This window comes from Procambarus clarkii, chromosome 49 (genome assembly GCF_040958095.1).
Source record: "Procambarus clarkii isolate CNS0578487 chromosome 49, FALCON_Pclarkii_2.0, whole genome shotgun sequence".
NCBI classification, from domain to species: Eukaryota; Metazoa; Arthropoda; class Malacostraca; order Decapoda; family Cambaridae; genus Procambarus; species Procambarus clarkii.
In genome coordinates, this window is record NC_091198.1 from 21,613,590 (window position 1) to 21,628,589 (window position 15,000).

Genomic DNA, 15,000 nt, shown 5'->3' on the forward strand with positions numbered 1-15,000 from the left:
ATATACACACTAGCTGTACCCAGCCATGCATTGCTGCAACCCGTTCTCGCACTTGCTTGTAGTCAATATTTTGCTTATGAATAAGAACATATGTGATATACTAATTTATTGTGAATATTTCAGTTTACCTGAAAAGCTGAATGGAAAACCATGACCTAACCTAACCTTCTAAGTATGTTAAGATAAGGATTTTATTGCTTCTTAATTACAATTAGTACCTAACCTATACCTATATTGATATTACAGTTTTATAAAAATAATAAAACAAAAGTAAAATATTTAAATAAATTGTAAAGTAACTCGGGATATTGTCAAATTTTGTATAAAATCTCTATTGTTTAATAAAACTGAAAAAGAAATTCCTAATATTTAAAACATGTCCATTGCGACTCTGGAGGAAGAGTTAGCGCCTTGAAAAAATATATAATTTGAAATATACCACATATGTACTTATCCAAAAGCAAAATATTGACTATAAGCAATAAGTCATCCGTTCCTCACGTCGTCCCTGTCCCATCGTCCTTCCCACCATTACCCTTCCATTCCCCACTCCCTCGTCTGATGTATTACTCCCAAATGATATGATGTTCCCATCAGAAAATTGGGAACATCAAATGATCTGATGTTCCCATTACTGAAATATAAGAAAACAGAAAAAAAATGAAAAAATTAACTATTCTCACGAAATGAACAGTATGGTAAACAAAGCTCAATTCCAATGCAATATCACACAAAATAAATAAACCGAAATCTATGCAAATTTATTTTATCAATGCAATTGGAAACACTGAAATGGAATTGTAACATATTTAGGATATCGTGTGTTGCTATTACACGCAACAGATGGCGCTGTTTTTCCCAAAAGTATGTTTTTACCTGTCACAGGTGAGGCATCTATATAGTAGCCATATAAAAACACGCGCGTATTCGAAAGGAACGTTGTGTCAAAATTTCAAAGCAATCAGTGAAGAACTTTCAGAGATTACAGCGTGTGTGGCTCTTACGTCCAAAAGATGGCACTGTTTAAAAAAAAAAACATGTTTTTTTTTCCTGTCACAGGTAAGGCATGTATATAGTAGGTATATAAAAACACGCGCCTATTCGAATGCAACGTTGTGTCAAAATTTCAAAGCAATCCGTAAAGAGGGTTCGAAGATTTCCCTCCCATGAAAAATACAGTTTTTCAAACAAAACATATTTTTTTCCCGTCACAGACGTTACTTCTATATAGTAAGTATATAAAAACCCGCTCGGATGTGAATGGAACGTTGTGTGAAAATTTCAAAGCAATCGGTGAAGAACTTTCGGAGATTAGCGATTTTGAACAAACGAACATTTACATTTTTATTATATAGATTAATGATTAATGATTAATGATTTAAGTCTACAAATCTCTCAGACAAAGCAAGACTTTTTCTGATAAATATCTCACAAGTGAGTAAATACCTCAGTTAGTCACCAGAGGTGAGTAAATACCTCAGTTAGTCACCAGAGGTGTGTAAATACCTCAGTTATTCACCAGAGGTGAGTAAATACCTCAGTTAGTCACCAGAGGTGTGTAAATACCTCAGTTATTCACCAGAGGTGAGTAAATACCTCAGTTAGTCACCAGAGGTGAGTAAATACCTCAGTTAGTCACCAGAGGTGAGTAAATACCTCAGTTAGTCACCAGAGGTGAGTAAATACCTCAGTTAGTCACCAGAGGTGAGTAAATACCTCAGTTAGTCACCAGAGGTGAGTAAATACCTCAGTTAGTCACCAGAGGTGTGTAAATACCTCAGTTATTCACCAGAGGTGTGTAAATACCTCAGTTATTCACCAGAGGTGAGTAAATACCTCAGTTATTCACCAGAGGTGAGTAAATACCTCAATTAGTCACCAGAGGTGAGTAAATACCTCAGTTATTCACCAGAGGTGAGTAAATACCTCAGTTAGTCACCAGAGGTGAGTAAATACCTCAGTTAGTCACCAGAGGTGAGTAAATACCTCAGTTATTCACCAGAGGTGAGTAAATACCTCAGTTAGTCACCAGAGGTGAGTAAATACCTCAGTTAGTCACCAGAGGTGAGTAAATACCTCAGTTAATCACCAGAGAACCCGAGAAGGATTAATGAGGAACAGGTTAATCAAATGGGCACCCTGTCAGGTTAATACCCAGTGGTCTCCATAGATGGCGCGGGGGGGGGGGGGGGGAATAAATCACACGATTGCAGTGTTGCTTGCAACAGGTGCTTGTTAGTGGTGGTGGTGATTTACGCGCAAGCACACAGCTCACGACACCACGCTAGCGGGGTCAACACACGCACTTAGTACTCTATATTTTCTTCTGTAAGGCTATGGGGTCCCTTACAATTGCACCGGAGGTGGTACCCCCCCTTTTAGGGTTTTTCCTGTCTGGAATTTATGATTTGTATCTGTTATTTATTGCTAATGGGGAATCCCCATTATGGGGAGCAACAGTCGCCAGTATGGGTGTTATGACGTCCATTTTGAGGTGACGTAGTTTCCCAGTTCATTTTGGTTAACATTGTGTTATTAGCAACCCAGTCTTTCAGGTACAGACTTTTTCGGTCTGTGCCTGAAGTCCAGGATGGATCGAAACGTTGTTGCTTTTCATTTATTTTCGTGCTAGTTTGGGTTACTCGGCGGTGCCCGGGACTGCTTGGTCGATTCAGCTCATTCAGTTTAAAACAAATATAAGAAAATTGTGAGAACTAACAATAATACATGGGGGTACATATATGACTTCTCGACACATGTGGCATTCGAAAACGTATGTTATCTCATCACATATGGCTTCCCAGTGTAAGTCAACACATCTGTTCTGTGTATGTGTATCTCCTTCTATCTCTTTGTATGGTGTCTCTCCGGCACTCTCTGTCTCTGTGTTTCAGTGTCTGTGTCTTTATCTTTCTCTATCTCTCACTGTCTGTATCTGTGTCTTTATCTTTCTCTATCTCTCTCTCTCTGTGTCTGTGTCTCTCCATTCCTCTTCCTTTTGTCTTCATCTCTGTTTCGGTCTCTCTCTTGCCCTTCATAGCTGGTGCCAGTATCACGACCAGGGCGCACAGGTTTTAGACACGTGATGGCAACTGACTCCGGAGGCAGTGTGACTTTGGATGTTGTGTGGGTCAGGTCAGGTCAGGTCAGGTCAGGTCAGGTCAGGTTCCTTGATCAATAACAGGTCAGGAACCTGTTGTTGATCAAGTCATGAACATATATATATTTGCCTATTACAGTTAAAGTATGATAGATAGAATTTTTTTGACAAGTTTGCAGACATCAGTGTGTAATGTTTTACTAAATATTAATATATATATATATATATATATATATATATATATATATATATATATATATATATATATATATATATATATATATATATATATATATATATATATATATATATATATATATATATATATATATATATATATATTTAGGACGTTTTAAATGTCATGTTGGTCCGAAAGTTACCAGGTGATTCACAAGGGTTAATATGGCACCGTGACTTGCTGTACTCGTTTGATTGGTCCATACCTTAACCAGGCTATGTTGGGCAAATACCCAACAGCAATTACTGTGAATAAGTTGACTACCTCGAAAAAAAAACCTAGAAAGACAGACATAATAATTGATACATAGTTATGGGTTGAGTAATACATATTCCCTGTTTGCTAAAGCAGGTTGGACTATAAAAATATGTATAGTTTATCTTCCATAGATGGAAGCCTTCTTATCATATACGTGTGAGTATGTATATGTATGTATATATATATATATATATATATATATATATATATATATATATATATATATATATATATATATATATATATATATATATATATATATTTATATATATATATATGTATGTATGTATGTATGTATGTATGTATGTATGTATGTATGTATGTATGTATGTATGTATGTATGTATGTATGTATGTATGTATGTATGTGAATATATGTGTCAAGTGTGCAACTTACATCGTTAGTACTGATAACTATAGTAATTACAGAGGATCAGTGGCCAAGCAAAGCAGGTGTGGGGGGCAGGACCCGGCAGGTCTCGGGGCTCCTGGACCGGACCCCTTGACACTTGAGTCCAAAATCTATACTGGACCCAACGTAAATCCTAAATTGAAAGCTTGAATGATTAATGCTTCGAGGGCAGTATGGAGAGAGGGGTCCCGGGAGCCCCTTGTGTGTGTGTGTGTGTGTGTGTGTGTGTGTGTGTGTGTGTGTGTGTGTGTGTGTGTGTGTGTGTGTGTGTGTGTGTGTGTGTGTGTGTGTGTGTGTGTGTGTGTGTGTGTGTGTGTGTGTGGCCCCCTACAACACTTCTTCTCATCTCTTCTCCTCCCCCCACCCCTAAACCCCCATATACACCTCCCCCCCTATTATATACCGCCAGTACCCAAAATAAAACGTAGAAGATCCAACACCCTATAATCTGCATAGTAAGAGGAGCAGCTTATCATGCATCTCCTGCATACTGCTTCCCTCTCAAGTTGACACTCCAGAGGTTGGTAGGTCTTAATAACGATCCAGAGGTTGATAGGTCTTAATAACTCTCCAGAGGGTGATAGGTCTTAATAACCCTCCAGAGGTTGATAGGCCTTAATAATCCTCCAGAGGTTGATAGGCCTTAATAACTCTCCAGAGGTTGATAGGTCTTAATAACCCTCCAGAGATTGATAGGCCTTAATAACCCTCCAGAGGTTGATAGGTCTTAATAACCCTCCAGAGGGTGATAGGCCTTAATAACCCTCCAGAGGTTGATAGGTCTTAATAACTCTCCAGAGGTTGATAGGTCTTAATAACCCTCCAGAGGTTGATAGGTCTTAATAACCCTCCAGAGGGTGATAGGCCTTAATAACCCTCCAGAGGTTGATAGGTCTTAATAACTCTCCAGAGGTTGATAGGTCTTAATAACCCTTCAGAGGTTGATAGTCCTTAATAACGCTCCAGAGGTTGATAGGTCTTAATAACTCTCCAGAGGTTGATAGGTCTTAATAACCCTCCAGAGGGTGATAGGCCTTAATAACCCTCCAGAGGTTGATAGGTCTTAATAACTCTCCAGAGGTTGATAGGTCTTAATAACCCTCCAGAAATTGATAGGCCTTAATAACCCTCCAGAGGTTGATAGGTCTTAATAACCCTCCAGAGGGTGATAGGCCTTAATAACCCTCCAGAGGTTGATAGGTCTTAATAACTCTCCAGAGGTTGATAGGTCTTAATAACCCTCCAGAGGTTGATAGGTCTTAATAACCCTCCAGAGGTTGATAGGTCTTAATAACCCTCCAGAGGGTGATAGGCCTTAATAACCCTCCAGAGGTTGATAGGTCTTAATAACCCTCCAGAGGTTGATAGGCCTTAATAACCCTCCAGAGGTTGATAGGCCTTAATAACCCTCCAGAGGTTGATAGGCTTTAATAACCCTCCAGAGGTTGATAGGTCTTAATAACCTTCCAGAGGTTGATAGGTCTTAATAACCCACCAGAGGTTGATAGGCCTTAATAACCCTCCAGAGACTGATAGGCCTTAATAACCCACCAGAGGTTGATAGGCCTTAATAACCCTCAAGAGGTTGATAGGCCTTAATAACCCTCCAGATGTTGATAGGCCTTAATAACCCTCCAGAGGTTGCTAGGCCTTAATAACCCTCCAGATGTTGACAGCCCTTAATAACCCTCCAGAGGTTGCTAGGCCTTAATAACCCTCCAGAGGTTGATGGGCCTTAATAACCCTCCAGATGTTGATATGCCTTAATAACCCTCCAGAGGTTGATAGGCCTTAATAACCCTCCAGAGGTTGATAAGCTTTTATAACCCTTCAGAGGTTGATAGTCCTTAATAACCCTCCAGAGGTTGATAGTCCTTAATAACCCTCCAGAGGTTGAAAGGCCTTAATAACCCTCCAGAGGTTGATAGGCCTTAATAACCCTCCAGAGGTTGATAGGTCTTAATAACTCTCCAGAGGTTGATAGGCCTTAATAACCCTCCAGAGGTTGATAGGTCTTAATAACCCTCATGAGGTTGATAAGCCTTAATAACCCTCCAGAGGTTGATAGGTCTTAATAACCCTCCAGAGGTTGATAGGCTTTAATAACCCTCCAGAGGTTGATAGGTCTTAATAACCTTCCAGAGGTTGATAGGTCTTAATAACCCACCAGAGCTTGATAGACCTTAATAACCCTCCAGAGACTGATAGGCCTTAATAACCCTCCAGATGTTGATAGGCCTTAATAATCCTCCAGAGGTTGCTAGGCCTTAATAACCCTCCAGATGTTGACAGCCCTTAATAACCCTCCAGAGGTTGCTAGGCCTTAATAACCCTCCAGAGGTTGATGGGCCTTAATAACCCTCCAGATGTTGATATGCCTTAATAACCCTCCAGAGGTTGATAGGCCTTAATAACCCTCCAGAGGTTGATAGGCTTTTATAACCCTTCAGAGGTTGATAGTCCTTAATAACCCTCCAGAGGTTGATAGTCCTTAATAACCCTCCAGAGGTTGAAAGGCCTTAATAACCCTCCAGAGGTTGATAGGCCTTAATAACCTTCCAGAGGTTGATAGGTCTTAATAACCCACCAGAGGTTGATAGGCCTTAATAACCCTCCAGAGGCTGATAGGCCTTAATAACCCTCCAGAGGTTGATAGGCCTTAATAACCCTCCAGAGGTTGATAGGCCTTAATAACCCTCCAGAGGTTGATGGGCCTTAATAACCCTCCAGATGTTGATATGCCTTAATAACCCTCCAGAGGTTGATAGGCCTTAATAACCCTCCAGAGGTTGATAGGCTTTTATAACCCTTCAGAGGTTGATAGTCCTTAATAACCCTCCAGAGGTTGATAGTCCTTAATAACCCTCCAGAGGTTGAAAGGCCTTAATAACCCTCCAGAGGTTGATAGGCCTTAATAACCTTCCAGAGGTTGATAGGTCTTAATAACCCACCAGAGGTTGATAGGCCTTAATAACCCTCCAGAGGCTGATAGGCCTTAATAACCCACCAGAGGTTGATAGGCCTTAATTACCCTCAAGAGGTTGATAGGCCTTAATAACCCTCCAGATGTTGATAGGCCTTAATAACCCTCCAGAGGTTGCTAGGCCTTAATAACCCTCCAGATGTTGACAGCCCTTAATAACCCTCCAGAGGTTGCTAGGCCTTAATAACCCTCCAGAGGTTGATGGGCCTTAATAACCCTCCAGATGTTGATATGCCTTAATAACCCTCCAGAGGTTGATAGGCCTTAATAACCCTCCAGAGGTTGATAGGCTTTTATAACCCTTCAGAGGTTGATAGTCCTTAATAACCCTCCAGAGGTTGATAGTCCTTAATAACCCTCCAGAGGTTGAAAGGCCTTAATAACCCTCCAGAGGTTGATAGGCTTTTATAACCCTTCAGAGGTTGATAGTCCTTAATAACCCTCCAGAGGTTGATAGGCCTTAATAACCCTCCAGAGGTTGATAGGCCTTAATAACCCTCCAGAGGTTGATAGGCCTTAATAACCCTCCAGAGGTTGATAGGCCTTAATAACCCCTCCAGAGGTTGATAGGCCCTAATAACCCTCCAGAGGCTGATAGGCCTTAATAACCCACCAGAGGTTGATAGGCCTTAATAACCCTCCAGAGGTTGATAGGCCTTAATAACCCTCCAGAGGTTGATAGGCCTTAATAACCCTCCAGAGGTTGATAGGCCTTAATAACCCTCCAGAGGTTGATAGGCCTTAATAACCCTCCAGAGGTTGATAGGCCTTAATAACCCTCCAGAGGTTGATAGGCCTTAATAACCCTCCAGAGGTTGATAGGCCTTAATAACCCTCCAGAGGTTGATAGGCCTTAATAACCCTCCAGAGGTTGATTGGCCTTAATAACCCCTCCAGAGGTTGATAGACCTTAATAACCCTCCAGAGGTTGATAGGCCTTAATAACCCTCCAGAGGCTGATAGGCCTTAATAACCCTCCAGAGGTTGATAGGCCTTAATAACCCTCCAGAGGTTGATAGGCTTTTATAACCCTTCAGAGGTTGATAGGCTTTTATAACCCTTCAGAGGTTGATAGTCCTTAATAACCCACCAGAGGTTGATAGGCCTTAATAACCCTCCAGAGGTTGATAGGCTTTTATAACCCTTCAGAGGTTGATAGGCTTTTATAACCCTTCAGAGGTTGATAGTCCTTAATAACCCACCAGAGGTTGATAGGCCTTAATAACCCTCCAGAGGCTGATAGGCCTACCGCTAATGTGAAGACTCACATTTTCAATATATATAATTTTTTTATCATTTGAGAATGCCACCGAAAACTTATTATTTCTTAGGATCATATCCCAGCTCCTTGTCCTCATATCCCAGCTCCTTGTCCTCATATCCCAGCTCCTTGTCCTCATATCCCAGCTCCTTGTCCTCATATCCCAGCTCGTTGTCCTCATATCCCAGCTTCTTGTCCTCATATCCCAGCTCCTTGTCCTCATATCCCAGTTCCTTGTCCTCGTATCCCAGCTCCTTGTCCTCATATCCCAGCTCGTTATCCTCATATCGCAGCTCCTTGTCCACATATCTCAGCTCCTTGTCCTCATATCCCAGTTCCTTGTTCTCGTATCCCAGCTCCTTGCCCTCGTATCCCAGCTCCTTGCCCTCGTATCCCAGCTCCTTGCCCTCATATCCCAGCTCCTTGTCCTCATATCCCAGCTCCTTGTCCTCATATCTCAATTTCTTGTCCTTGTATCCCAGCTCTTTGTCCTCATATCCCAGCTCCTTGTTCTCATATCCCAGCTCTTTGTCCTCATATCCCAGCTCCTTGCCCTCGTATCCCAGCTCCTTGCCCTCATATCCCAGCTCCTTGTCCTCATATCCCAGCTCCTTGTCCTCATATCTCAATTTCTTGTCCTTGTATCCCAGCTCTTTGTCCTCATATCCCAGCTCCTTGTCCTCATATCCCAGCTCCTTGTCATCATATCCCAGCTCCTTGTCTTCGCATCCCAGCTCCTTGTCCTCATATCCCAGCTCCTTGTCATCATATCCCAGCTCCTTGTCTTCGCATCCCAGCTCCTTGTCCTCATATCCCAGCTCCTTGTCATCATATCCCAGCTCCTTGTCTTCGCATCCCAGCTCCTTGTCCTCATATCCCAACTCCTTGTCCTCATATCCCAACTCCTTGTCCTCATATCCCAGCTCCTTGTCCTCATATCCCAGCTCCTTGTCCTCATATCCCAGCTCCTTGTTCTCATATCCCAGCTCCTTGTCCTCATATCCCAGCTCGTTGTTCTCATATCCCAGCTCCTTGTCCTCATATCCCAGCTCCTTGTCCTCATATCCCAGCTCCTTGTCCTCATATCCCAGCTCCTTGTCCTCATATCCCAGCTCCTTGTCCTCATATCCCAGCTCCTTGTCCTCATATCCCAGCTCCTTGTCCTCATATCCCAGCTCCTTGTCCTCATATCCCAGCTCCTTGTCCTCATATCCCAACTCCTTGTCCTCATATCCCAGCTCCTTGTCCTCATATCCCAGCTCCTTGTCCTCATATCCCAGCTCCTTGTCCTCATATCCCAGCTCCTTGTCCTCATATCCCAACTCCTTGTCCTCATATCCCAGCTCCTTGTCCTCATATCCCAGCTCCTTGTCCTCATATCCCAGCTCCTTCGCCTCATATCTTAGCTCCTTTTCTTCATATCCCAGCTCCTTGTCCTCATATCCCAGCTCCTTGTCCTCATATCCCAGCTCCTTGTCCTCATATCCCAGCTCCTTGTCCTCATATCCCTTGTAACCTAATATTCTGTGAAATTACCTCTGCATTTTTACCTGAATTTACCTTAATTAATCTCAAGGGTGTGCAATGGACTGCAACCTGCGACGTTGTGAGATAATATATTGCAACAGGCATAAACTCTGAAGCCAAATAAGATTCCCAAATTCTACTTTATCTTATCTACTTCTAAGATATCTACTTATCTATTTCTGCTATCTACTCTATCTACTATCCATCTTCTCTTATCTACTTCTTATCTTCATCTACTTCTACGCTTGACTCTACGGGCGCCTGTTGTTCAAACATCTTAAATCTTAAATAGTTCTTCACATTTGAGTATATCGAAGATTTGTAATTATTTTTTCAGGTTGAGAAATTTTAAAGGTGTAAATAATGTTTTCATATTTGCCGACCGTATGAATGACCCGCGGCCATTGTTGTATTCCTGCCTGTTGTATAACCTGCCTGTTGTATAACCTGCCTGTTGTATAACCTGCCTGTTGTGTAACCTGCCTGTTGTATAACCTGCCTGTTGTGTAACCTGCCTGTTGTATTCCTGCCTGTTGTATAACCTGCCTGTTGCATAACCTGCCTGTTGTATCACCTGCCTGTTGTGTAACCTGCCTGTTGCATAACCTGCCTGTTGTATCACCTGCCTGTTCCATAATCTGTCTGTTGTGTAACCTGCCTGTTGTGTAACCTGCCTGTTGTGTAACCTGCCTGTTGTATAACCTGCCTGTTGCATAACCTGCCTGTTGTATCACCTGCCTGTTGTGTAACCTGCCTGTTGTATAACCTGCCTGTTGTATAACCTGCCTGTTGTGTAACCTGCCTGTTGTATAACCTGCCTGTTGTATTCCTGCCTGTTGTATAACCTGCCTGTTGTATAACCTGCCTGTTGTATAACCTGCCTGTTGTATAACCTGCCTGTTGTATAACCTGCCTGTTGTATAACCTGCCTGTTGTATAACCTGCCTGTTGTATAACCTGCCTGTTGCATAACCTGCCTGTTGTATAACCTGCCTGTTGTATAACCTGCCTGTTGTATAACCTGCCTGTTGCATAACCTGCCTGTTGTATAACCTGCCTGTTGTGTAACCTGCCTGTTGTATAACCTGCCTGTTGCATAACCTGCCTGTTGTATCACCTGCCTGTTCCATAACCTGTCTGTTGTGTAACCTGCCTGTTGTGTAACCTGCCTGTTGTGTAACCTGCCTGTTGTGTAACCTGCCTGTTGCATAACCTGCCTGTTGTATCACCTGCCTGTTGCATAACCTGCCTGTTGTGTCACCTGCCTGTTCCATAACCTGCCTGTTGTGTAACCTGCCTGTTGTGTAACCTGCCTGTTGTGTAACCTGCCTGTTGTATAACCTGCCTGTTGCATAACCTGCCTGTTGTATCACCTGCCTGTTGCATAACCTGCCTGTTGTATCACCTGCCTGTTCCATAACCTGCCTGTTGTGTAACCTGCCTGTTGCATAACCTGCCTGTTGTATAACCTGCCTGTTGTATAACCTGCCTGTTGTATAACCTGCCTGTTGTGTAACCTGCCTGTTGTATAACCTGCCTGTTGTATAACCTGTCTGTTGTGTAACCTGCCTGTTGTGTAACCTGCCTGTTGTGTAACCTGCCTGTTGTGTAACCTGCCTGTTGCATAACCTGCCTGTTGTATCACCTGCCTGTTGCATAACCTGCCTGTTGTATCACCTGCCTGTTCCATAACCTGCCTGTTGTGTAACCTGCCTGTTGTGTAACCTGCCTGTTGTGTAACCTGCCTGTTGCATAACCTGCCTGTTGTATAACCTGCCTGTTGTATAACCTGCCTGTTGTGTAACCTGCCTGTTGTGTAACCTGCCTGTTGTATAACCTGCCTGTTGTATAACCTACCTGTTGTGTAACCTGCCTGTTGTATAACCTGCCTGTTGTATAACCTGCCTGTTGTATAACCTGCCTGTTGTATAACCTACCTGTTGTATCACCTGCCTGTTCCATAACCTGTCTGTTGTGTAACCTGCCTGTTGTGTAACCTGCCTGTTGTGTAACCTGCCTGTTGTGTAACCTGCCTGTTGCATAACCTGCCTGTTGTATCACCTGCCTGTTGCATAACCTGCCTGTTGCATAACCTGCCTGTTCCATAACCTGCCTGTTATGTAACCTGCCTGTTGTGTAACCTGCCTGTTGTATAACCTACCTGTTGTGTAACCTGCCTGTTGTATAACCTGCCTGTTGTATAACCTGCCTGTTGTATAACCTGCCTGTTGTATAACCTGCCTGTTGTATAACCTGCCTGTTGTGTAACCTGCCTGTTGTATAACCTACCTGTTGTATAACCTGCCTGTTGTATAACCTGCCTGTTGTATAACCTGCCTGTTGTATAACCTGTCTGTTGTATAACCTGCCTGTTGTATAACCTGCCTGTTGTATAACCTGCCTGTTGTATAACCTGCCTGTTGTATAACCTGCCTGTTGCATAACCTGCCTGTTGTGTAACCTGCCTGTTGTATAACCTGCCTGTTGCATAACCTGCCTGTTGTATAACCTGCCTGTTGTATAACCTGCCTGTTGTATTCCTGCCTGTTGTGTAACCTGCCTGTTGTATAACCTGCCTGTTGTATAACCTGCCTGTTGTATAACCTGCCTGTTGTATAACCTGCCTGTTGTATTCCTGCCTGTTGTGTAACCTGCCTGTTGTATAACCTGCCTCTTGTATAACCTGCCTGTTGCATAACCTGCCTGTTGTATAACCTGCCTGTTGCATAACCTGCCTGTTGCATAACCTGCCTGTTGTATAACCCGTATTGTATTTTCTCAACTCACACCTGATAGACAAAGGTAATTAAGTCTACAATAAGCTTAATCCATTTTAAGTCTCAATTAGTTAATTAATCTCATATACGCATGTTTGTCTAATTTTTTCCCCTCGGAGTAATTATGTTGTGTATTGAGCTACGGTGATTGTTGTTAGTGCTACTGTGAGCTACGGTGATTGTTGTTAGTGCTACTGTGAGCTACGGTGATTGTTGTTAGTGCTACTGTGAGCTACGGTGATTGTTGTTAGTGCTGTTGTGAGCTACGGTGATTGTTGTTAGTGCTACTGTGAGCTACGGTGATTGTTGTTAGTGCTACGGTGATTGTGTTATTAGTGCTACTGTGAGCTACGGGGATTGTGTTGTTAGTGCTACTGTGAGCTACGGTGATTGTGTTGTTAGTGCTATTGTGAGCTACGGTGATTGTTGTTAGTGGTACTGTGAGCTACGTTGATTGTATTGTTAGTGCTGCTGTGAGCTATGGTGATTGTGTTGTTAGTCCTACTGTGAGCTACATAGATTGTTGTTAGTGCTACTGTGAACTACGGTGATTGTGTTGTTAGTGCTACTGTGAACTACGGTGATTGTGTTGTTAGTGCTACTGTGAACTACGGTGATTGTGTTGTTAGTGCTACTGTGAGTTACGGTGATTGTGTTGTTAGTGCTACGGTGATTGTGTTATTAGTGCTACTGTGAGCTACGGTGATTGCGCTACAAACTGATACGCTACAAACAGCAGCGTTGTGTAGCTGTTTGTTGCACAGTTGTGTGACGCAGGTGTGTGGTGAGTGAACACCTGTGCCCCCACAGGTGTGTCGTCGCCTCAATCACAGCTGGTGAAAGGTGTTTGAGAGTCAACAGGATTAAAACTCAGACTGGATCAGATTAAGCCCCAAGGGGGGGGGGATTGCTCGGGGCTCTACCAGCGCTCTCGTTACTTAGAAATGCAGAAAATAGCGAGAAATAAAACTTTAATAATCTGTTTTTCACAATCTTAAGAAGTCAGAAGACTTGTCGCAGAAACCGGCGTCATTTAGTAACATTTAATACAATAGGGAGATAATACAGCTGATGGATTATAACAGCATGTTAACTCATAGAAAACGAGGCAGGGTGGAATTTTCCTGGGAAGAAAACGAGGATATAATTGCCATATGTCGCCATTAAAACAACAACGGTCTCGCTTCATGCAGGTCGGCGTTCAATCCCCCGACCGTCCACAAGTGGTTGGGCACCATTCCTTTCCCCCCGGCCCATCCCAAATCCTTATCCTGACCCCTACTCAGTGTTATATAGTCGTAATGGCTTGGCGCTTTACCCCTGATAGCCACCCCCCCCCCCCCTTGGGTAACAGAGGGGGGGGGGGGTTTGCTTGTTAGGCAAAACAGTCACCTTCTTTACGGAGTGGCAAATGGTGTGAAGAACCTGAGTGCGACCCGGTAAAGGAGGGTAAGGTTAGAATAAGGAAAGACCTGGGTAAATACTGGTTCGGCAACAGGGTTGTTGATTTGTGGAACCAGTTGCCACGTGGCGGGGTGGAGGTGGGCTCCCTCGAATGTTTCAAGCGTGGGTTGGACATGAGAGTTGTTGTTTTAGATGCAGCTACTCGGAACAAAAGTTCCAAAGTAGCACGGGCTATGGTGAGCCCGTAGTGGACTTACCCGGCACAGGAGCGGGGGCGGACATGCGTGGGATTGGCTGGTTGTAAATAGGAGCTGCCTCGAATGGGTTACAACACGACTATATAGCACTGGGAAGGGGTCAGCATTAGGATTTGGGATGGGACGGGGGGAAAGGAATGGTGACCAACCACTTGTGGACGGTCGGGGATTGAACGCCGACCTGCATGACGCGAGACCGTCGCTCTACCGTCCATCCCCAAGTAATTGGGCGAACCAGGTTTCAGTGGACGAAACTAGGTTACGATGCATGAAATGGTCCACGATGTTTGATGTATAAATGAACTGTAGTTAGTATTGTATAAGTATTGAGTATACAACTCAAGAAGTTGTATTTACTCATATCTGTTTTAACTCACGAGTTATTACCCATTCAAGGACTGCCTGGAGGATATCAATGACTGGAGGATATCAATGACTGGAGGATATCAATGACTGCCTGGAGGATATCAATGACTGGAGGATATCAATGACTGCCTGGAGGATATCAATGACTGCCTGGAGGATATCAATGACTGCCTGGAGGATATCAATGACTGCCAGGAGGATATCAGTGACTGCCTGGAGGATATCAATGACTGCCTGGAGGATATCAATGACTGCCTGGAGGATATCAATGACTGCCTGGAGGATATCAATGACTGCCAGGAGGATATCAGTGACTGCCTGGAGGATATCAATGACTGCCTGGAGGATATCAATGACTGCCAGGAGGATATCAAGGACTGCCTGGAGGATATCAGTGACTGCCTGGAGGATATCAATG

At 43.3% G+C, this 15,000-nt stretch overlaps 1 protein-coding gene across 1 annotated transcript in view; it reads left to right on the plus strand.

Annotated features, from left to right (window-relative positions):
• Nucleotides 1-14,132: 14,132 nt before the first annotated feature.
• The window catches only part of LOC138351430 (coiled-coil domain-containing protein 1-like), a 2,088-nt gene continuing 1,220 nt past the window's right edge, over nt 14,133-15,000 (plus strand). Inside the window, exons 1-2 of the mRNA XM_069303253.1 lie at nt 14,133-14,195; nt 14,697-15,000. The exon at nt 14,697-15,000 is cut by the window's right edge and continues 1,220 nt beyond it. Of these exons, the coding sequence (XP_069159354.1) occupies nt 14,133-14,195; nt 14,697-15,000 (367 nt within the window). The remainder of the gene's footprint in view (nt 14,196-14,696) is intronic.